Raw genomic sequence first — 23,245 nt, forward strand, 5'->3', positions numbered from 1 at the left:
GAAGGCAGGACCCCTTTAAATCTCCCTCAGTGAAGAAAGCTCAGCTTTGGGGGGGGCGGGGGGGGCGGGGGGGGGGGTTGGGGGGGCGGGAGCGGAGCTTTCTGTGGATGAGGAAAAATCGGAGGCCGCCAGCCCGTCTCCGTTCTTTCCGACTGGGCCTACGCAAGCACAGAGTAAAGGAGTTCCACAGACTGTTGATCGGAGAGCGCGACACAGCAGCTAGGACACCCTACACACCTGCCAGTCCTTGTCCCGATCCAGCCCAGTCTTCACCTTGTCAAAGTCGGGGCCGCCCCAATTGCGGATGTGTCGGCGGCTGCCATCTTTACGGTCGCTGTCGGGGAGGGATCCCAAGCGCCGCGGATCATCCAGGAAGTTCCGTACAGGGTTTTTCTCACCCGCACCGCCCTTGAAGTGAGAACCATATTTTTGTTAATTGTCTAAAAACAGCATCACCAAACAATTTTTATGATACCAGTCACACCTTGTTCTGTCTAGCGCCTGCACAAGAATCTCTAGGTATCAGCCGTGGCTCAGTGGGCAGCACTCTCGCTTCTGAGTCTGAAGGTCGTGGGTTCAAGTCCCACAGCAGAGACTTGAACACAAAATTTAGACCGATACGCCCAGTGAGGGAGTGCTGCACTGTCGGAGGTACCGTTTTTGGATGTGACATCAAACCGAGGCCCCATCTGCCCTCTCGGGTGGTTGTAAAAGATCCCAAGGGTAACGCTGGCAAGGCAGAATTTATTGTCTATCCCTCGTTTCCTTGAGGGCGTCAAGCGTCAACCACATGGCGTGGGACCAATATTGTGTAGGCCAGGCTGGTTAGGGGGAAGACATGTTCCCTTCCCTGAAGGACACTAATGGATCAGTTCGGTTTTTTTTTGAAAATGACAATCCGACAACTTTCGTGGCCAAGTTTTCCCGGTGTCAGAGCACCAACCATCAGATTTATTCAATTCAATTCCACAACCTGGAGCAGACCCAAGAACTAAAATCTCCGCAATACGGTAGCCCGGCTCTTTCAAAGCTTGATGCAGCTATAATCAGGGCCAGTCATCTTATCACTCAGGTCTGCTCAGACACTGACTGGCTTTTGTGCACATTTCGAGCACCCCTGCAGCCCTTCATACTAAGTGCACAGATTCCCAGGCATGTGGGGCTGTGTCAAATCATTTGTCCTAGTTATAATATCTTATTGACATGGAAATGAAGGTCTAACACAGCGGGGGGCACGTCGCACGTCACAACAATTTACTTGGTAAGAGTGTGGAATGGAAAAGTGGACAAGAGCTCCTGTTGTACATGTTTCACGGAAAGTCTCAATAACAGGCAGTTCATTTCTCTGTAATAATTCCCATCCTGTTATTTGATGACAGAACTTCCTGGACAATTATGCCAAACATCACTCCTTCTGATCAAGCGATGCCCACAGCGATGGTTCAGACAAGTGTACAATGCCAATCAAAGGGCTTGTGGAGGTCTCTCAGGTATAAGGAGGAGTCCTTAAAGCCCCAAACATGGAGAACACAGTTCTGGGCCAATATATATCGGGGAGGGTGAGACTCAAAAGCTGGAATCCCTTTTGGAAGGGGGCAGGAAAAACTCCAGTACATTAACAGCCTCATATCCTGCTCTGGATTATCTTCACATTCACTGGTTCAAAGCTTTTTCCTCCGTATATATAAAAATATAGAAGCTAATCAAATCTAAATGTTGCATTCACTCTCTGACAGAAGCATTATACGGCAACACACCAGAGTCCCAACCCGGCCATTAGTCAACGAGCTCATCCATACGGAATAGGGCTCATTAAATACAGCTGCATGTTTGTTAATAAAGAGACAAGTCATTCTCCCAGGAGATAGTTCACTAATATGCAGGAAGCAAGAGGCAGTAATCAAGACCAACAGGTGTGTTAACAAGTGAGATGACATACTGCACCTCTGCACCACCGATACATCTCATTTTCCCCCGTTATTCTAATCAATTTGTCCCGCCTTCTCTGAAAGCATTAATCCTTGCTGGAATATGGTTCCACTGGCTCCAGCCACTCTACACCATCTCGTCCAAGTTGACAATTATGTAGGAGCCTAAACAAGGAGCGTCAGGAGGCTATTTTATCACAACATAGGAACAGGAGTAGGCCATTCAGCCCGTCGAGCCTGTGCCGCCATTCAATTAGATCTGTACTTCAACTCGATTTACCTGCCTTGGCTCCATATCCCTCGATACTCTTACCCAACAGAAATCTATTGCTCTCCATCTTAAAAACTTCAACTGGCCCCCAGCATCCTCGGCCTTTTTGGGGGGGGGGGGGTGGGAAAAGAGTTCCAGATTCCCACTACCCTTTGTGTGCAGAAGTGCTTCCTGGTTTCACTCCTGAATGGCGTGGTTCTCATTTTAGGATTATGCCCCCTTGTTCTGAATTGCCCCACCAGAGGAAACAGTTTCTCTGCATCTACCCTATCGAATCCCTTAATCATTTTAAAGACCTCGATTACATCAACCTTCTAAACCTAAAGGAATATAAACCAAATTTATGCAACCTGTCCTCATAATCTAACTCTTTAAGCCCTGGTATAAGTCCGGTGAACACACACACAAACCTTAACACCACGTAGTACTCTCACTCACTCCTGGGTCAGAAGGTTGTGGGTTCGAGTCCCGCCCCAGCCCACGTCTGCATATTGCAGGCTGAGATCCCAGTGCAGGCAGAGAGTGCTGCAGACAGAGAAGCCAGCCTCTGGATGAGGCATAGGAAGAGAAGGAGGCCATTCAGCCCCTCGAACCTGTTCCGGCATTCAATTAGATCATGGCTAATCTGTAGCTTAATTCCATTTACTTGCCTTTTCTCCGTATCCCTTAATATCCTTACCTAACAAAAATCTATCAATCTCAGACGCGTCTACCTGCCTGGAAAGATGGTTGGGGTGATATGCTAGGTGGATGAGATCTGATAGGTTGAATGATATTCTTCAACTGAACAAAGATTTAGAATAGGCTAAAAAACACCCACATTTAAAAATAGAAACACAAAACATTGGAAATGTGGAGCAAGTCAATCAGCATCTGAAAGGGAAAGATAAGCTACTGCTTCAAGTGAGGAATGATCGTGCTCATGTGTAAGGGTCCTAAGTGCCTTCTCTTTCTCGGAGGTAGACTGACCTGCTGTGCTTCTTTGACAGCATCTCCCAAACCCGCGACCTCCACCGCCTAGAGGGACAAGGGCAGCAGGCGCATGGGAACAACACCACCTGCACGTTCCCCTCCAAGTCACACACTATCCTTGGACTTGGAAATATATCGGCCGTTCCTTCACCGTCGCTGGTTCAAAATCCTGAAACTGCCTCCCTAACAGCACTGCGGGAGAACCTTCACCACACGGACTGCGGTTCAAAAAGGCGGCTCACCACCACCTTCTCAAGGGCAACTAGGGATGGGCAATAAATGCCGGCCTTGCCAGCGACGCCCACATCCCAAGAACTATTTTTTTAAAAAAAAACTTTCAGCATTTTCTGTTTCCATTTTAGATTCCCAGTGATCGCGATTTATCTTTTTTCTCCCAGGATTTGTCGTTTTAAATCAGAGGTTGTTCTGTGTCTACGGGATTAATGTATTGCCTCACAGGTCACTGCACGAGCAGTATGAGCGGATCGTTAATTGCTTCTGCCTCAGATGACATGAGTCAACGCTAATGGACAGAGATATTCCATTACTCTAACCTGCCGCTGTTCCCTTTATGAGACTCCACGTCCTGTCACATAGCAGCACTGCCAAGTGAACCATGAGTGGACTTGTTCAGCTCCCTCAGCATCAGAACATCGTACAGAACGCATTGCGACAGAAACCATACTGCAACTTAATCACCAGAAATCATCGACTCAGCACGGACTCTAATGTATTTTACACAATCAGATAAAGCAATCTTTCCTTCTATAAAAAAAGAGCTTGGTACCATGGATTGTTTTTTTTTAAGTAAATTACATAAAATTCCCCCCCCCCCAACTTCTCCCTTCTCAAGGCTCAGCTCTAGCTGGGGTATACGTCCTTGGGTCCTTCGTCATCCTGCCCAAGCTCCCAGACTTCACATCGGAGACTAGACGGCGAGCATCAGCAGGCCCTTCAACCATAGAGGCCATGACAGCCCACGCCGATATTTTCCTACCTCGATCTGTTAATAAATATCTTGCAGAGTGCACGCATGTCCTGTCCACAAACCTTCTTGTTACAATTTTTGGTCACGCATTTCTGTCAGCATTTCCTAATCAACTTTGCTATGTCAACTGTCACAATGTAGGTGCAGGCTCCAACCACCAGGTGGCTCCGTGGAGTGAGTATCTGACATCTCTCTCGCAACTCATTCACCATCTTATACATAAAGGAACAGACTTTTATTCAACAACTGACTCTGGACAACAAGGGCGGTTTAATAATATCTATGATATATTATAATCCTTGTGTTGGTAATGTGGTCATGCCCTCAGTACATTAAAATCAATGGGTAACGCTGTAAAGGTAATGCCTCTTATTCTTACTTGCACCAGAAGTGGCATTGTAACCTCTCTCTGCCTGTCACAAAGTGATCAGGAGCAGGAACACTGACTGATTTTCCACCACACCCCCCCCCATCCAGCACCAAGGAGATCACTGTAGTGGTCCCAACACCTAACCTTGCAGGTTTTAGCCAACTGATCATGAATTGAGGGTCGAATTTAGGACCTCTAGGTCAGTGTGCTTTAGTACACCAGGCAGTACATTTACTCAATGAGCCATCAGGGGAGCTAATTAAAAACACTTGGACCATTAATGACAAATATAAATCAGAAATATAAAATCATAATCCCACTGATTGATTATAAGAGGGGAAAAATAGAGTATGAGAGTAAACTAGCAGGGAACATAAAAACTGACTGTAAAAGCTTCTATAAATATGTCAAGAGAAAAAGATTAGTGAAGACAAATGTAGGTCCCTTACAGTCAGAAGTGGGGGAAATTATAATGGGGAACCAAGAAATGGCAGGACAATTAAACACATACTTTGGTTCTGTCTTCACAAAGGAGGACACAAATAACCTGCCAGAAATGTTAGGGAACCAAGGGTCTAGTGAAAGGGAAGAACTGAAGGAAACCAGTATTAGTAAAAACAAAATAGTGCTAGGGAAATTAATGGGGCTAAAGGCTGACAAATCCCAGGGCCTGATAATCTACATCCCAGAGTAGTAAAGGAAGTGGCCCTGGAAATAGTGGATGCATTGGTGATCATCTTCCAAAATTCTATAGACTCTGGAACAGTTCCTACAGATTGGAGGGTGGCAAATGTAACCCCACTATTTAAAAAAGGGAGAGAAAAAACAGGGAATTACAGACCAGTTAGCCTAACATCAGTATTGGGGAAAATGCTAGAGTCTATTATAAAAGATGTGATAACAGAACACTTGGAAGGCATTAACGGGATTGGACAAAGTCAGCATGGGTTTATGAAAGGGAAATCATGCTTAACAAATCTACTGGAGTTTCTTGAGGATGTAACTAGTAGAATAGATAGGGGAGAACCAGTGGATGTGGTGTATTTGGATTTTCAGAAGGCTTTTGATAAGGTCCCACACAAGAGGTTAGTGTGCAAAATTAAGTCACATGGGATTGGGGGGAATATACTGGCATGGATTGCAAATTGGTTGACAGACAGGAGAGAGTAGGAATAAACGGGTCTTTTTCTGGGTAGCAGGCAGTGACTAGTGGGGTACCGCAGGGATCAGTGCTTGGGCCCCAGCTATTCACAATATATATCAATGATTTGGATGAGGGAACTAGATGTAACATTTCAAAGTTTGCAGACAACACAAAACTGAGGTGAAATGTGAGCTGTGAGGAGGATGCAAATAGGCTCCAATGTGATTTAGACAACATTCTGGGGGTCACCATTGACCAGAAACTTAACTGGACCAGCCATATAAATACTGTGGCTACGAGAGCAGGTCAGAGGCTGGGTATTCTGTGGCGAGTGACTCATCTCCTGACTCCCCAAAGCCTTTCCACCATCTACAAAGCACAAGTCAGGAGTGTGATGGAATACTCTCCACTTGCCTGGATGAGTGCAGCTCCAACAACACTCAAGAAGCTCGACACCATCCAGGACAAAGCAGTCTGCTTGATTGGCACCCCATCCACCACCCTAAACATTCACTCCCTTCACCACCGGCGCACAGTGGCTGCAGTGTGTACCATCCACAGGATGCACTGCAGCAACTCGCCAAGGCTTCTTCGACAGCTCCTCCCAAACCCGTGACCTCTACCACCTAGATGGACAAGAGCAGCAGGTACATGGGAACAATGTTCCCCTCCAAGTCACACACCATCCCGACTTGGAAATATATCACCGTTCCTTCATCGTCGCTAGGTCAAAATCCTGGAACTCCCTTCCTAACAGCACTGTGGGAGAACCTTCACCACACGGACTGCAGTGGTTCAAGGCGGCGGCTCACCACCACCTTCTCAAGGGCAATTAGGGATGGGCAATAAATGCTGGCCTCGCCAGCGATGCCCACATCCCATGAACGAATAAAAAAAAAAGTTGGGTGAGTGGGCAAGAACATGGCAGACGCAGTATAACGTGGATAAATTTGAGGTTATCCACTTTGGTTGTAAAAACAGAAAGGCAGATTATTATCTGGATGGTGATAGATTGGGAAAAGGGGAGGTGCAACGAGACCTGGGTGTCCTTGTACACCAGTCGCTGAAAGCGAGCATCCAGATGCAGCAAACAGTTAGGAAGGCGAATGGTATGTTGGCTTTCATTACAAGAGGATTTGAGTACAGGAACAGGGATATCTTACTGCAGTTATACAGGGCCTTGGTGAGACCACATCTGGAGTATTGTGTGCAGTTTTGGTCTCCTTATCTGAGGAAGGATGTCTTTGCCATAGAGGGAGTGCAGCGAAGGTTCACCAGACTGATTCCTGGGATGGCAGGCCTGATGTATGAGGAGAGATTGGGTCGACTAGGCCTATATTCACTAGAGTTTAGAAGAATGAGAGGTGATCTCATCGAAACATATAAAATTCTAACAGGACTAGACAGACTAGATGCAGGGAGGATGTTTCCGATGGCTGGGGAGTCCAGAACCAGGGGGTCACAGTCTCGGGATACAGGGTATGCCATTTAGAACCGAGATGAGGAGAAATTTCTTCACTCAGAGGGTGATGAACCTGTGGAATTCTCTACCACAGAAGGCTGTGGAGGTCAAGTCATTAGATGTATTCAAGAAGGAGACAGATATATTTCTTAATGATAAAGGGATCAAGGGATATGGGGAAAAGTGGGAACAGGGTACTGAGTTGGACGATCAGCCATGATCATTTTGAATGGCGGAGCAGGCCCGAAGGGCCGAATGGCCTACTCTTGCTCCTATTTTCTATGTTTCTATAAAGCGATTTCAACTGATCCATTTGGGCTCTCCTCCTTTCCATTCTCTGTCTAGCCCATTACTTTTCTCTGTCCGTGTAATCTAGCCTGTCCCATCTTTCTAGCTCTTCACTTCCTGAAAAAGTTGAGCATTTGAAAAGTTAATTGCTGCAAACCAGCTTTTAAAGGGCTCAGCAAGTCCACCCAGAACTCTGTGCCGTGGGTAGAAGCTTCAGAGCAGCAAAATGGACGTGTGAGACCTAAGCCGTGGACCTGATCTGATTAACTGCACAGCCTCACCATCTGACTTCTTTCATATTCGGCAATCTTCTCCATTTCTTCATTCATTTTCTCAATGTTCTGTCTTCGCTTTTCTTCCCATTCCTGTAGAAGAAAAATATTTCCTTAAAAACTTGATCCATTTTCCCCATAGTCCTCTCCCAATGTTGCGATACTGAGCTATACAAGGAAGGCCTCAGCCTCCCGCCTCGGTCTCTCCTGAGTTACTTCATTTCTCATGTGGGTGCTACAATTGGCCTCATCATCTCTGTATTGGTTGGGGGGGGGCGGTGGGGTGGGGGCAGAAATCAGCCACAGGCCCCACTTAGGGTTACTTAGTGACCCCTGTTGGTAAAACTGTATGACTGTGTTGGCATTGGGTAAAGGTAGTTCACGTTCTCCAACCCACCCAAATAAGCTGCCAAAACTGAAGTGTTGAATTGGTCATTTGGGCTGTTGATGCCTGTAGACTAGTCCCTAGTCGTCCAGCAAGAGTTAGCACCTCAAGTGTCAGCTTGGTTCAGTTGTTAGCACTCCCATTGGAGTCAGGAAGTCATAGGATGAAGCCTCACTACAGACTCAAACTCATAATTCTGCCAGCATCAGAAAAGACAGACAGGTGGGACGTAATCCCCCTTGCTTGCTCTGAAAACATTAACCCGTCTTTCTAATGAGGGGTCTACACCAGAAACACTAACCTGTCTTTTCTCTTTCCAGGTGCTGACAGACCTGTTGTGTATTTGCAGCACTTTTAATGCTTTGGTTTCAAAGTGTAGTTAACTTTTAAGAGTTCCAACAAGGACTTTGATCAAAGGAACAAGAGAACGTTCTAACCTGTCCAATGGTTACATCATTGAGCTCTCTCCTGGGTCCAATCAATAGAATGCACACATTCACTCCATTATTGAGAAGCTGTTCTCACCGCAGGGCCCTAGGCCCATGAGAACGCCCTGTTCATTGCAAATGAAGGCAAATTAATCACCAGCGAGTTCTTAGCTTCCTTTTCAACCTGTAACATTTAGACAGGTTGAGTCCTGGTTTCGGTCAAATTTCCGCAACAGATTCTAATCCAGAAAACGGAAGAGTCACTTCACACCAGGGAAAACCTACAGTGCAGTAGACACAAAGTCCGCTGCAGTACAGGGCAGCTGCTGCATGGGCAGATATTTTTTTTTTTAAAAACCTAAAACTTTAAAAGAATTTGAGGAAACTGCCTGATCGGTAATGGATTACATCACCGTGTCACTAAGGTACAGGTACCCGAGGGGCACTAGGACAATCGGCAATCTGTGCCCTTGGTAACCAGAGGACACATATTGAAGATAATTGGCAAGAGAACCAGAGGGGAGATGAGGAGAATTTTTTTTTACGCAGCAAGTTGTTATGATCTGGAATTCACTGCCTGAAAAGGCGGTGGAAGCAGATTCAATAGTAACTTTCTAAAGGGAATTGGATAAAGACTTGAAAAGGAAAAAATTGCAGGGCTATGGGGAAAGAGCAGGGGAGTGGAACTAATTGGATAGCTCTTTCAAAGAGCCGGCACAGGCACGATGGGCTGAATGGCCTCCTTCCATGCTGTATCATTCCATGATTCATAAGACAGCACCATTAGGAGAAATGGGGAGAAATTCTAAGAGGGGAAGTTATGAATTTAACTGAACTGGTTTTAGGTTTTGTTGTAATTAACAATTGAAAAGAAAAGTAATAATTTTATCTAGGGTTGAAACATATTTACATACAGCAGCTAACGTACAAACTCCATCTGGCAAACTCCTGGCTGGTGAAATCTGCTTCAAACTGACTGTTAAATTGACATTGAGCGATTTTCCTATTTTACAGACGTTATGTAAGTTGTTATTGCGTTCCGTCTTTAGTAAAACTCAAAAACAAGGATCATGAAAGTCTGGAGATTCTCCAACAATATCAGTAAGTTCAGATCATCAGTGCTCCCAGTTTTAGCTCAACAAGCAGCCCTGTCTTCATGAAACTGTTGGGCTATTTTATTCCTGCGGTCGTCTCCTATCAAGTTTTTCCACTTCTGAAGATGTTGGATTATGGTCCCACAAACATTAACAGCACCTCCGTACTCGCCCACATGACCACTCTTAGTGTGAGCCTAGACAGCAAGGCTAATTGACTGTGGAGGGCATCACAGTGGAGCCAGGTCATGTCCACACACTCACGCACTCTCTTTCCAGCCGGGGTTGCTGGATAGCGATCAGGCTGCAAGAGAAGGGGCTCATTTTTCTCTTCCAACATCCAGGGGCGAAGAGGTCAATTGTAACCCCCGCAAAAGCTACTCTAGATTGAGATCAACCAACTCAGCACAGACCAGGGATCGAACAGAGGGCCTTCCTATTCCGTACCACAGGGGGCGATTCATTCATTGGGCTCTCAAAATACCCCCTTTATAACATTTATAACTTTCCATTCACATGAACACTCCGCAGGTGGACTTGTGGGGGAAGTACAAAGCTAGGGGCATAAGTACGAGTTAGTCATTAATAAATCCAATAAGGAATTCAGGAGAAACTTCATTCCTCACAGAGTGGTGAAAATATGGAACTCGCTACCACATGGAATATTTGCTGCGACTAGCATAGATACATTTAAAGGGAAGCTAGATAAGCACATGAGGGAGAAAGGAATAGAAGGATATGCTGATAGGGTGAGATGAAGTAAAGTGGGAGGAGGCTCGTGTGGGGCATAAACGCCAGCATAGACCAGTTGGGCCGAATGGCCTGTTTGTGTTGTAATTTCTATGTAACTTTAAGTTATCCATCGTGTGCCCTTCTTAATCAAGCCGCGTCCCACTCTTACCAACCTTTACTCTTCTGTCCTGCGGTGAAGCACAACCAATACCGCCTCCGCCCCCTCCTCCTCCAACTCCGCCCCCTCCTCCTCCAACTCCGCCCCCTCCTCCGCCACGGCCCCTCCTCCCACGACCTCCTCGTTCACTTCTGTTCGGGTTCTCTTCTCCTGGGCCCTCGTGCCCTCCGAAGCCTCGGGATCCACGGTCCGAGCGATCCGCCCACATCATCCTGTCGGGCCTGTTGCCGGGCGAGCCGTGGTGAGTGCCCCGGTCCGCTGCCTGCCTGGGGCCTGGTGAAATGGGGCTCGGTCCCCCTGTCCTCCGCCCGGGTGACCCTACGTTGCTGCGAGGGGAGTTAACTGGCTTTTTGTCATTCACCACTCGCTTCTCCTGCAGGTCAAAAGGACGACATTTTAGGCAGTGGACAGAGCAACTTTAAACCGCAACACAATGGCCCAAGCTGGTGATTTTTGTTCAGATATACACCATTGGCTATAGAGCCTTACAGACCGGGAGGGTCTCAGATTGTATCCTTAATCTGTCAAACTCAGCAGGAGCGCCGACGAAAAGATCAGCCGTGGCTCAGTGGGTAGCACTCTCGCCTCGGAGTCCGAAGGTCGTGGGTTCAAGTCCCACTCCAGAGACCTGAGCACAAAATCCAGCTGACACTCCGAGTGCAGTATTGAGGGAGTGCTGCACTGTCGGAGATGCCGTCTTTCGCACGAGACCTTAAACCAAGCCCTCTCCGGCGGACGTAAAAGAGCCCACCGCCACTATTCAAAAGGGGAGCACTTTACTCACGGTTGGGGATTTACTGAGATCAAGAGTGACGGTTGGGATCTCCTTTTCATTCCGTTTCCGGTCGGTTTCTGCTTCGTGTTTGGGTTTACGGGTCGTCACAGCGACTCCTTCCTCTTCCGCCTTCTTCCGATCTTCTTCAATTTCCTAGTTTAAGAAAAAAAAATCCACCATCTTGTTCAGTCACCTGGAGAACCATCTTGAGAATAGGACTCAGGAGAAAACTAGCGCTAAGCACAAACATTGTCTGCACTTGTAAGGAGTTAAGACATTCTAGCATACCTCTGTGGTACGTGTTTGAGGGAACGACGAGTGGGAACCCTGGTCGATAAATTCCCTCCCTACCTAGGGACCGCTACGAATAGTCACGATACCCTTGGGCGAGGGGGAAGGGTCAATCTGCTAGGGTTTCTGCCAATTGTTATCCAGTGGCCCCTTATTGGAAGAGGGCCCCGCTCCGCCGGGACCGACCCACCCCCCGGACGGGAGCCCCGCTCCGCCGGGACCGACCCACCCCCCGGGCGGGAGCCCCGCTCCGCCGGGACCGACCCACCCCCCGGGCGGGAGCCCCGCTCCGCCGGGACCGACCCCCCGGGCGGGAGCCCCGCTCCGCCGGGACCGACCCACCCCCCGGGCGGGGGCCCCGCTCCGCCGGGACCGACCCACCCCCCGGGCGGGGGCCCCGCTCCGCCGGGACCGACCCACCCCCCGGGCGGGGGCCCCGCTCCGCCGGGACCGACCCACCCCCCGGGCGGGAGCCCCGCTCCGCCGGGACCGACCCACCCCCCGGGCGGGGGCCCCGCTCCGCCGGGACCGACCCCCCGGGCGGGGGCCCCGCTCCGCCGGGACCGACCCCCCGGGCGGAACACGATTCGGTTCTGATGCTCTGCAAATCAGATAACTTGCCAACTCTCACTACCCAGAGGGGAGGGGAGTTACAATTATTTAAACCCAAAATATTGGCCCTTACTCCTCATGGAATGTGTTTAAATACAGAAGCACCGTCCAGTGACGGTGCCCAGGACTGTGCAAAGTTGCTCCATTAAAACTATGAGCTTCCCTATGGGCCTGGACAGTAAAAGCACAGCCTCTGGTGTATTGTTGGGCAGCAGGTGGGGTGCTGCAATTGGCTTTAGGGGACGGGAGGGGGGAGGAAGAAAAGAGAGGGGGGTAAAAGAAGGAAGGAAGGAGGTGGGGTAAAAGAGGGGAGGAGGGTTAAGGAAGAAGGCGGGGGAGGTTGGGAAAACAGACAGGGCTCCAACTCCTCATCACTATCGAGTGACTCTGGGATCTTGCTTTGTACAAATTGCACTACAACAGTCACTGCGCTTCAAAGGGAGGTAGAATCGCTTCGGGACGTCCTGAGGATGTGATCAGGTGATTTCTAAATGCGAGTTCTAACTTTCTGCTAATAAGTGTTCACACGTAGGGTCGGGCGAGGGCAGGATTGGGCAAGGGTGCGATGCCACCTCACCCCGAACTCAAATAACCTGCCAACACTCACCATCTAGTCTCGCACATGATGAGTGATCACTTGGGACAAGAGGGCTGTCAGACCCCATGGAACTGTACCTCAACAAGACTTAGCGTCTTGGGGTGGGAGAAAATTAAGAAAACAAGAGTTTTTTGTTGTATGCATACAAGGCTTTGGTTTTGAAGAGTGGAGCAGCCAGCCAGCAGAACGTGGAGGACGCTGGTAAGGCCACACTTATTGCCAGCCCTACTTGCCTTCAGATTATGGGCCACCTTCTTGTTTTGCAGTGATAGGACAGGTTTACTTGACTACTTCACAGAAAAGAAAGAAAGAACTTGCATTTCTATAGCGCCTTTCACCACCTCAGGACGTCCCAAAACGCTTTACAGCCAATTAAGTACTTTTTGAAGTGTAGTCACTGTTGTAATGTAGGAAAACGTGGCAGCCAATTTGCGCACAGCAAGCTCCCACAAACAGCAATGTGATAAAATAAAAACATATTATTGGTCATTAAGTGATGTTGGTTGAGGGATAAATATTGGCCAGGACACCGGGGAGAACTCCCCTGCTCTTCTTTGAAATAGTGACCATGGGATCTTTTGCGTCCACTTGACAGCGCAGTCAGGACCTCAGTTTAATGCCTCATCCGAAGGATGGCACCTCCGACAGTGGCGCACTCCCTCAGTACCGACACCAGGAGTGTCAGCCTAGATTTTTGTGCTCAAGTCCCTGGAGTGGGACTTGAACCCACAACCTTCTGACTCAGAGGCAAGAGTGCTATCCACTGAGCCACGGCTGACAATTAATAATCTACCACATGGTGTGGGACTGGAGCCATGTGTAGGCCAGACCGGGTAGGGAGGGCAGGTTCCCCTCTCTGAACGACATTATTGAACTAGATGGGTTTTTTGACAATCCGACAGCTTCATGGTAATTCTTTCTGGTGCCAGCCCATGAGTTACCATATTTTTAAATTCAATTTCACAACTAGCCATGGTGGGATTTGAACTCACGACCCCCGGGGATCACAGTGTCAGTGAATGGGGCAAGGGAGAACACTGGGCTGCTTTCCCTCAAAAGACCAAGAGCTCACGCAAAGACCAGTGGTTAACCTGTAAATGCAGCGTGTGCTCCGGCTCACCTGATATCTCTTCATCAGCGCCTCGTTCTTCTTCCGCAGAGCTTCGATTCTTCTGTCCAGCTCCGCATCTTTCTCCTCCCGGGTCTTCATGTTGGGATCGACTGTCGCCGACTGAAGTAAGGAGAGAAGTGATGCCTTTAAGTGTGTTCTAGTCTTAGGGTTTCCTCAGAGCTTACAGAGCAGGGAGATATTGTGTCGGGTTAAGCGACAGCGACAAGTTCTTGCATTTATATAGCGCCTTTAATGTAGTAAAACGTCCCGAGGAGGTTCACAGGAGCATTGTCAGACAAAAATTGACAGCGGGCCACATGAGGAGATGTTGGGACAAGTGACCAAAAGCTTGGTCAAAGAGGTAGGTTTTAAGGAGCGTCTTAAAGGAGGAGAGAGAGGTGGAGAGGTTTAGGGAGGGAATTCCAGAGCTCAGGGCCTAGGCGGATGAAGGCACGGCCGCCAATGGTGGAGCGATTAAAGTCAGGGGATGCACAAGAGGCCAGAATTGGAGGAGCGCAGAGATCTCGGAGGGTTGTAGGACTGGAGGAGGTTACAGAGATAGGGAAGGGGGGCGAGGCCATGGAGGGATTTAAACACAAGGATGAGAATTTTAAATTCAAGGTGTTGCCGGGCCGGGAGCCAATGTACAAATAACGAGACATAATAAAAATCCCTCTCACTAGGAACACCAACATTTAGAAAAATAAACCTCATCAGCCAAAGACACAACAGAAATATTATCCAGCTCCTCTGGTGTCTCCAGTGTAATGCCCAGCATTCTACGGAGCTGAATGAAGCAGGTAGATCCCAGATTTCATCCCGAGTTGATCTCAGGTATGTGGCAATTGCCACTTTTAACCGTGGGCCCCACATCCTCCCTCCCCAACCAAACATCGAGTTTAGTGTCTCTGGGTTAGTTCGGGAGGGGAACAGGCAACCTGGGCACCCAGTCCCGATCACCACCTAGTGATCTCTTCTGAAAAAGTGCATGGGTGAGGAGAGGTTCAGGATTGGCAGTGATGCTCCCCCAGGTCAAATAGCCTGACGATGCTAGTCATCCAGGAGATGGGGAAATAAGGCTGGCGAATAGAAATAGGATGGGCCAAGGCCCTGGAGGGAGTTGAACACCAGTATAAAGATCAATTCACACAATATATACTTAAATAATCAATTGTTAGGGAACTGAGCTTTATGCAGATAAGGGGCAAAACTGCAGAGGAGTTAGATTTCTACTATGGTGTGAAATTCTGTACACTCACCATTGCGGCTTGCAGTGTGGCTGGTGATAACACGGAACCCTCGGTAACACTCCTGCAGAATGTTAAAACAAAACAGGAAAAAATTGGTCAGAAATTTACAAAGAGCTTTGCTGTGGCAACTACACAAGAACAGTGAACTAACCTAAGCTTGTGCTGTTAGAGAGAGACAGATTGTTAAGCACTGTGAGACTGTGATGAGTTTGCTTGTCTCAGCTGGAGATGAGATAGATATTAAAGAGGAGGCCATCTTGTCCAGCTCACATGGTTAGTGAAGTCTGTCAATTAAAAGGGGCATCGCACCCCCAATACTTTAGTGGTGGTCCCAGGTTTGATCTGGTCAGAGTTAGTTAATCTCAGCTCGGGCAGCTGTAGAGGGCACTCCCGGGTTAGCAAGGAAAACAGCACAGTGAGAGTTCCTACTCCTTGTCCGATGACCCTTCGGGGAATGCGCACACGGCCAAGACTGGGGTTAGCTGAAATGTCCCCAGTGGCCGGCACTATCTGGGCTGAAAAGATATCACCCATGGAACTGTACCCCAAGGATCTAAGGGGCTGCTGACAAGCACCCAAGATTTTGACCCAGTGATGTTGAAGGAACAGGGATGTATGTCCAAGTCAGAATGGTCAGGGAATTGGATATATACTGGAAAAGGAAAAAATTTCCACGACTATGGGGAAAGAGCAGGGGGAGTGGGACTAATTGGATAGCTCTTTCAAAGAGCCGGCATGGGCACGATGGGCCGAAGGGCCGTCTTCTGTGCTGCAAGATTCCATGATCAGCAAGCATAAAGCCAGCACTATGGTGACAAATTGCATAATGCTCTGTTAGTGACACCAACTCCTGATATGTGGGCTTTTGTGCAAACTAAATCTTCCAGATTCGCTAAGAGGCGGCTGATTGGGAAGACCCAGATTTTAAAAAAGCACAGCACTTAACTCGATATAACCGCAGCTTTCAACGTTATTAAACAAATGCAGATGCCAATCTCTGGATCCATCAATCAGCATATCAAAGTCTTTAATTAAACACTAGATCAAAGAATATCTTCATTGGATTTCTGGACAGGAAGTTGGGGAGGGTCCCAGTGATCATTTTGGATTTTAAAGATGGGACAGAATACAGGCTGACACTGGACAATCGTAACAGGAGCATATTTAGAATTTTCAATACGCAAACCATATCCAAAGATGATATTTTTCCTGGCAATCACCACAAGTTATATCACCCGTACCCTAACTCACACCAAGTCCCGTTCACCCATTACCCCTGTGCTCGCTGACCTACACTGACTCTCAGTCTGGCAACACCTCGATTTTAAAATTCTCATCCTTGTTTTCAAATCCATCCATGGCCTCGCTCCCTCCCTATCTCTGTAACCTCCTCCAGTCCAACAACCCTTCGAGATCTCTGCGCTCCTCCAATTCTGGCCTCTTGCGCATCCCTGATTTTCATCGCTCCACCATTGGCGGCCGTGCCTTCAGCCGCCTGGGCCCTAAGCGCCCCTCCCTAAACCTCTCCGCCTCTCTCTCCTCCTTTAAGACACTCCTCAAAACCTACCTCTTTGACCAAGCTTTTGGTCACCTGACCTAATATGTCCGTATGTGGCTTGGTGTCAAATTTTGTCTGATTTACGCTCCTGGGACATTTTACTACGTTAAAGGCGCTATATGAATGCAAGTTGTTGCTGTTGACAAACTTGCCATCGACAATATCAACAACTTGGATTTCCAGTTTGTTCCTCATGTAAAAGGAACCATTTCTGAGCAATTAATGAGGGGGGAAAAGCAGCCAATGAGCTGGCGTGAAAGCCGGGCCCATTTCCACTCCAGGCCCGACTCCCGCCCGATCCCGTCAGGAATGACGAGGAGGCCGGCGGGTGGGAGCGGGATGAACGCAGAGGGAGGTCGCTTCCGGTAGCTCGCGAGAAGGTAAGCAGATCGGAGGGGCTCGAGGGAGACTCCAGTTTTTATTGTGGGGCCTGGAGGAGCAATTCCTGCTCCTACAGGTCCCACAAGGAAACCGTAATTTTTTTTTTAAAAAGCCTTTCCTTTCTGGCTCTCTTCTGAGCTCTCTGGTCCTCGGCACCCGGTGTTCCTGGCGAGGCCAGAATTCCTGGCCCCCAGTGTTCCAGGCGTCTGATGTTCCTGGCGCCCGGCGTTCCTGGAGAGGCCGGTATCAGGCGACAAACACATGACAGGAAGGAAAAAACAGCTTTGGGGGTCTCAAATGACGTCAACAGACCCCGACTTTTGAATGTCAATGAGGCTCTTGCTCACTGACCAAAACTCACCTGGTAAAATGGCGCGAGATCAACAAGAAGCGGGTGAGCGTCTCGCTGCCGCGATTTTAACCCCCCGCACGCCCCTTTCTCACCGAGTGAGTAGTTAAAATCGGGGCTTAATTCAGCACTCAAGCGAACGGTTCCCTTTCGACACGACGGGGGTGAAATTGGTATTGGGTGACAGCGAATCAGCAGCCCGCCCGATTCCCATTTCCATCGGCCAAGATTGATTTTACCCCCAATGAGATGCAATGGGGAAATGAAACCGACTAAACTTCAAAGCTCCTGCACCAAACTAAGGTTCGCGGATCGAAATCCCAACTCAGGAGATAAAGTGCTTGACCCTGTCAGAGCGCAGAGTGATCAGCGAAACACTAAACCTGTCGAGGATTATCCAGTCAGCACATCCCCACACCCCCTCCCCCTCTGGGTGACCTCAAACACTCGGATCTGACAGATTCCTTCCGGGAAATTAAACCACTAACTAGGCTGACTCACACATGAAAAACGGGCGACTGGGCGAGATAGCAGGGGCTGTCCAGCACCCATGAATTACATAGAATTTACAGCACAGAAACAGGCCATTCGGCCCAACCGGTCCATGCCGGTGTTTATGCTCCACATGAGCCTCCTCCCTCCTTACTTCATCTCACCCTATCAGCATATCCTTCTATTCCTTTCTCCCTCATGTACTTATTTAGCTTCCTCTTAAAAACATCTGTGCTATTTGCAGCAAGTTCCACATTCTCACCACTCTTTGGGTAAAGAAGTTTCTCCTGAATTCCCTATTGGATTTATTAGTGACTATCTTGTATTTATGGCCCCCTAGGTTTGGCCTTCCCCACAAGTGGAAACATCTTCTCTACGTTCACCCTATCAAACCCCTTCATAATTTTAAAGACCTCTATAAGGTCACCCCTCAGCCTTCTCTTTTCTAGAGAAAAGACCCCCAGCCCGTTCAATCTTTCCTGGTAGTTATAACCTCTCAGTTCTGGTATCATCCTTGTAATTCTTTTTTGCACCTTCTCCAGTCTCTCTCTGTCAAGAGTCAGCACCTTTGTGGGAATTGGAGAGGTTTAAAAAAAAACACACACACACATATATTGAATGAAAAAATAAAAGGGGACCAACACCGTCATCTGGCTGTTGCAGGACTGATCAAAACGCCCACGTGAGTCGTGTGCTGAGTGTCTGCTTTTTACCCATCACCCGCACGGGTGCAATCCTCTCCGAGACTCGGGCGGTGTTAGGTACGACAAGCTGACGGTCAGTGAAGGGTCAGCACGAGGACTGCAGCGGTTCAAGAAGGCCGGCCAGCATCACCACCTTCGCAGGTCACTCCGGGGATGAGCAATAAACGCGGCCTTGCCAGCGTCCAGAGGAGAAATCGAAGGGAGAAAAAAAAAAACCAGGGCAGTTTTGGACCGCACAGAATGAATAATCCGAACATTAAACCGGACCCTGTGTTTAATAAGAGCCTGTACTTTCCACATACTTCTGTGTTTTAAAATTATCAATGAATTCTTATCACAGCAAAGTAGAACTCAAGCCCCCGGCCTCCTCCCTACCCTGTCTGGTTCACCCTGCCCCCCGGACTCTGGGTTACCCTCCCGTCTGATTTCCCAGTGCTTTACCATCACAAAAGCGCTAGCAAGTATAAACGACCCAACCCCCAGGAGCAGCGGAGATCTATTTTGTAGTAGGACAAGCAACCCGCAGTTGGCACCAACTCCTCCTCCTCCTCCTCTTCTGCCCCGCTAAATACACCGAGCCTGCTCAAAGGGCCAGTCCACCCTGCGCCATGAGGTAAATCGGTCCCGTGGACCCAAGTGCGGGTGGGTGTCCGATTCACGACTGAATCATGACACGCCGTTCCCGGGCAGGCCCAGCACTCGGCCTCCCATGGACAAGCCCGGGAGACCAGAACAAAGTGGCACTAAAAGAAATGGAGGAGAGAGCACTGAGTTCGTTCTCCACCCACCCCAACCCGAGATCGCGACCTCAGAAAGGTCAGACACAAGAGTGACGCTTGACTTGGTAAAAGGCGGCCAGTTTGATATATAAACAAGTAACAAAGTACATGCAGGTGTTAGGCCATGGGCCTAAGCTGTGTCTGTCTCACAATATGCATCTGTGGCCTTTAAGTAAACCACTCCAAAAAGTTAGACTTTCCTCCCCGCACTCTTCAAACATCTTTGGTGGTAGAAGATCTCTCAGTTGAACAGCTTACTGCTTTAAGCTGGTCGTAAATATATCCAGTGTGAACCAAGGCCTCGCTCCTCTTACTAACTACACCCTGATGCCAACCACAGGACTCCCAGGTCAAACTCATTGAATTGGAAAGGCCTCAGCAGCCTGACCCGTGACCACTTAATGAGACCCCTCTCATCACTCAGCTCTATTGCACTCCCCAGTACCTCACGGTGCCTCTCTGTTCTCACAGTTTCCACAGCAGCCAGTGTGTTACTTCAGTGCTGCAAAATCCTGCTCTGCTCACACTCACTTCCTGTGGATAGAGGCCCACATTTCCTGCCAAATAGTGGGCTCTCACTTCCCTTAAAGGGTCAGGAGAGTCTCTGGTGCCGTGTTGGAGATGTCAAATTTAAAAAAAAACCCTTGTGAAAAGAACATACCAAACAATCTCCTTTAGCTCTCTGCCTTTTCATAAAGCACGAGGCCTTTTAGCTTCAGTGTAGTCAAGCAAGAGGATGTTAATTATTGCATGAAGAAGGTTGGCTGCAAGATTAAAGGGAAAAAATGTTTTAAAGGCAAAGTACCTGCACTGAATTTGTGTCTGCACAGAAAAATAATGTTGCGAAAAGGAAAAATACCCAACAACTTTTTTGTTTCTTCCTTTAAAAGGTTTGCTGTTTCCGACATTGATTCTTGAAAATCCTTAAACGAAAGCCCTTTGTTAATTAATTTAGGGCAAAGGGTCCCTCTGTAAGGATTATTTTTGTTTTGTTTTTCATAGTTTTCATCCCTTCGTTTCTTGAAGATGGTGACACACAGTCGGATATCGATCCACTGCAAATCAAAGCTCCCACTCTGGTACCCTGCGGTATTTTGCTGCGTGGGGAAGTATAGACATTCAAACCGAGCTGCAATCTGTCCTCAACTGGTGTCCACACACAAGCATTTAATGTGTCAGCTGTAACTCAGTGGGTGGCACTCTCGCCTCTGAGTCAGAAGATTATGAACTCAAGTCCCACTCCAGAGACTTGAGCACATATTCCAGGCTGACACTCCCAGTGCAGTACTGAGGGAGTGCAGCACTGTCGGAGGCGCCGTCTTTCGGATGAGATGTTAAACCGAGGCTCCGTTTGCCCATCCCAGGTGGATGTAAAAGATCCCCATGGCACTATTCGATGAAGAGCAGGGGAGTTTGCCCCAGTGTCCTGGGCCAACATTTATCCATTGTGTGTGTTTGTGCGTGCGCACACTTGCATGACAGAGAGGTACTCAACCAAATCCAGTTCAGTGGTTTCTCGACATTCACCCATAGATATTTTCCAGCAGGGATCATTACGAGAGTTCAACACAAATGGTTATTGATTTACTTAGTGTATACAGACTCGGCATATAATTCCAGCCATCTTGGAGCATTGTCATAACCAGCACGCAAAGCATGTAGCTCACCAGATAGTTTGGTTAGTGGGCATGATTCAATGATGTGGGACATGGGTTGTGTTCGTCCACAGGGACATTTCTCATCACAAAGGCCCCATTGGTGAAATTTGAGACGCAACGTCCCTGTCCAGTTCGAGAGTGGTTGAGAAACGTCCAACTACAACGTGGCCAGTTGAATCCTGATTGACGGTCTGTAGGGTCGGAGATGTCATGGTGATTTATAGGAGCACCTGCTGTTCATTTCTCACCCGCGAGCTGGTAAGGAAAAGTCAAAGGAATCGGGAAAGGAATTGGATGTCTCGAAGAGTTGGTGGATAGAACAAATCAGAGTGAATTGGCAGCATGATATCGACACGAAGTCTACTCACCAATTTTGCTACCACATCTGAACAAGGAGGATGTAGAGGAGCTGTATTGCAGAGGACTTATAACCATGGGAGGGGAGCAGGGCGCATTGTGCCTGACACAAGACACACAATAACCTAGTATCCACCAGCTTACTGTGTGGTGAGCGAGCCCAGACGGGAGAGCAATATTCCGCAACTGAGTAGCAAAGTACGAGAGCAGGTGAGTGTAAAATGGAGGCAATCAGGTTATTTTAGCAAGAGACAAATCATTTAAGGTACACTGTCTCCTCCTTGTGGCTTGTCATAAAATCTACAGATATAGATACACAAACACCGTAAAATGTAGCTGGACAGGCTCAGTTAGTAAATACAAACCATAAAGAACAGAAAGATCCCGGGGGGACGGGGGGGGGGCGCTATTCCGGGTTAAGCAGAGGCAAAATCAACCAGGGTTCTGATTCCTGAATGCTAACTCTGGTCTCACACATCTTCCAGCAGCCAATAAAGTGTGTTTATGACGGAGCCCTGAGGAAAGGTTAGGGAACGCTGTGCGACGTTAGGGAAAGCCTCGGGTAAGAGGTAACCATTCCTCTCTAGTGGTACCACTGTGTAGACAATAATATCACATATAGATTACACACTGCTGAGTGTTTGAGGCTTGCGATACTTAGAACCACTGGGTGGCGACAATTGCTGCATTTGGTTCTTAAGCAGAGCTGTTCAGCTCAGTGAAAGCTGCCAGACTTTATGAATAATCTAATAAAAGTTGTGTTTATACAGTGCCTTATCACCTCAAACTATCTCAAGCCCATTCACACAGTGAATTACTCTTTGAAGTGAAATGACTGTCCTTCATTAGGCAAACGCAGCAGGCATTCTGACTGTCAACTTCCCACAAAAACAGCAAACAGATGAATTTGTTTTTAAGAACGTAAGAAATAGAAGCAGGAGTAGGCCATACGGCCCCTCGATCTGCTCCGCCATTCAATAAGATCATGGCTGATCTTCGATCTCAACTCCACTTTCCCGCCCGATCCCCATATCCCTTCATTCCCCGAGAGTCCAAAAATCTATCGATCTCAGCCTTGAATATACTCAACGACTGAACATCCACAGCCCTCTGGGGTAGAGAATTCCAAAGATTCGCAAACCTCTGAGTGAAGAAATTCCTCCTCATCTCAGTCTTAAATGGCCGACCCCTTATCCTGAGACTATGCCCCCCTAGTTCTAGGCTCTCCAGCCAGGGGAAACAACCTCTCAGCATCTACCCTGTCAAGTCCTCTAAGAATTTTATACATTTCAACGAGATCACCTCTCATTCTTCTAAGCTCCAAAGAGTATAGGCCCATTCTACTCAATCTCTCCTCATAGGACAACTGTCTCATCCCAGGAATCAATCTAGTAAACGTTCGTTGCACCGACTCTAAGGCAAGTATATCCTTGCTTAGATAAGGAGACCAAAACTGTACACAGTACTCCAGGTGTGGGCCTCACCAAAGCCCTGTACAACTGTAGTAAGACTTCCTTACTCTTGTACTCTAATCCCCTTGCAATAAAGGCAACGTGCCACTTGCCTTCCTTATTGCTTGCTGTACCTGCACGCTAAACTTTGGCGTTTCTTGTACGAGGACACCCAAATCTCTCTGAACACCAACATTTAATAGTTTCTCACCATTTAAAAAATATTCTGTTTTTCTATTCTTCCTACCAAAGTGAATAACCTCACATTTCCCCTCATTATACTCCATCTGTCACCTTCTTGCCCACTCACATATCCCTTTGCAGACTCTTTGTGTTCTCCTCACAGCTTATTTTCCCACCTAGCTTA

At 48.1% G+C, this 23,245-nt stretch overlaps 1 protein-coding gene across 4 annotated transcripts in view; it reads right to left on the reverse strand.

The window, feature by feature from the left end:
• The window catches only part of ccdc9 (coiled-coil domain containing 9), a 39,171-nt gene extending 19,020 nt beyond the window's left edge, over positions 1 to 20,151 (reverse strand). For 3 of the 4 annotated variants that reach the window (XM_067974984.1, XM_067974983.1, XM_067974981.1), the window contains exons 1-7: positions 19,858 to 19,943; positions 15,159 to 15,210; positions 13,909 to 14,019; positions 11,297 to 11,440; positions 10,508 to 10,885; positions 7,705 to 7,788; positions 238 to 408 (exon numbers count right to left, since the gene is read on the reverse strand). In XM_067974984.1, the coding sequence (XP_067831085.1) occupies positions 238 to 408; positions 7,705 to 7,788; positions 10,508 to 10,885; positions 11,297 to 11,440; positions 13,909 to 14,019; positions 15,159 to 15,161 (891 nt within the window). In that variant the 5' untranslated portion in view covers positions 15,162 to 15,210; positions 19,858 to 19,943. Of the gene's footprint in view, positions 1 to 237; positions 409 to 7,704; positions 7,789 to 10,507; positions 10,886 to 11,296; positions 11,441 to 13,908; positions 14,020 to 15,158; positions 15,211 to 19,857; positions 19,944 to 20,073 lie in introns of those variants that run through there. The other variant, XM_067974982.1, reaches the window with a different exon arrangement.
• Positions 20,152 to 23,245: the final 3,094 nt, after the last annotated feature.

The sequence above is a fragment of the Heptranchias perlo genome, chromosome 41, assembly GCF_035084215.1.
Source record: "Heptranchias perlo isolate sHepPer1 chromosome 41, sHepPer1.hap1, whole genome shotgun sequence".
NCBI lineage: Eukaryota > Metazoa > Chordata > Chondrichthyes > Hexanchiformes > Hexanchidae > Heptranchias > Heptranchias perlo.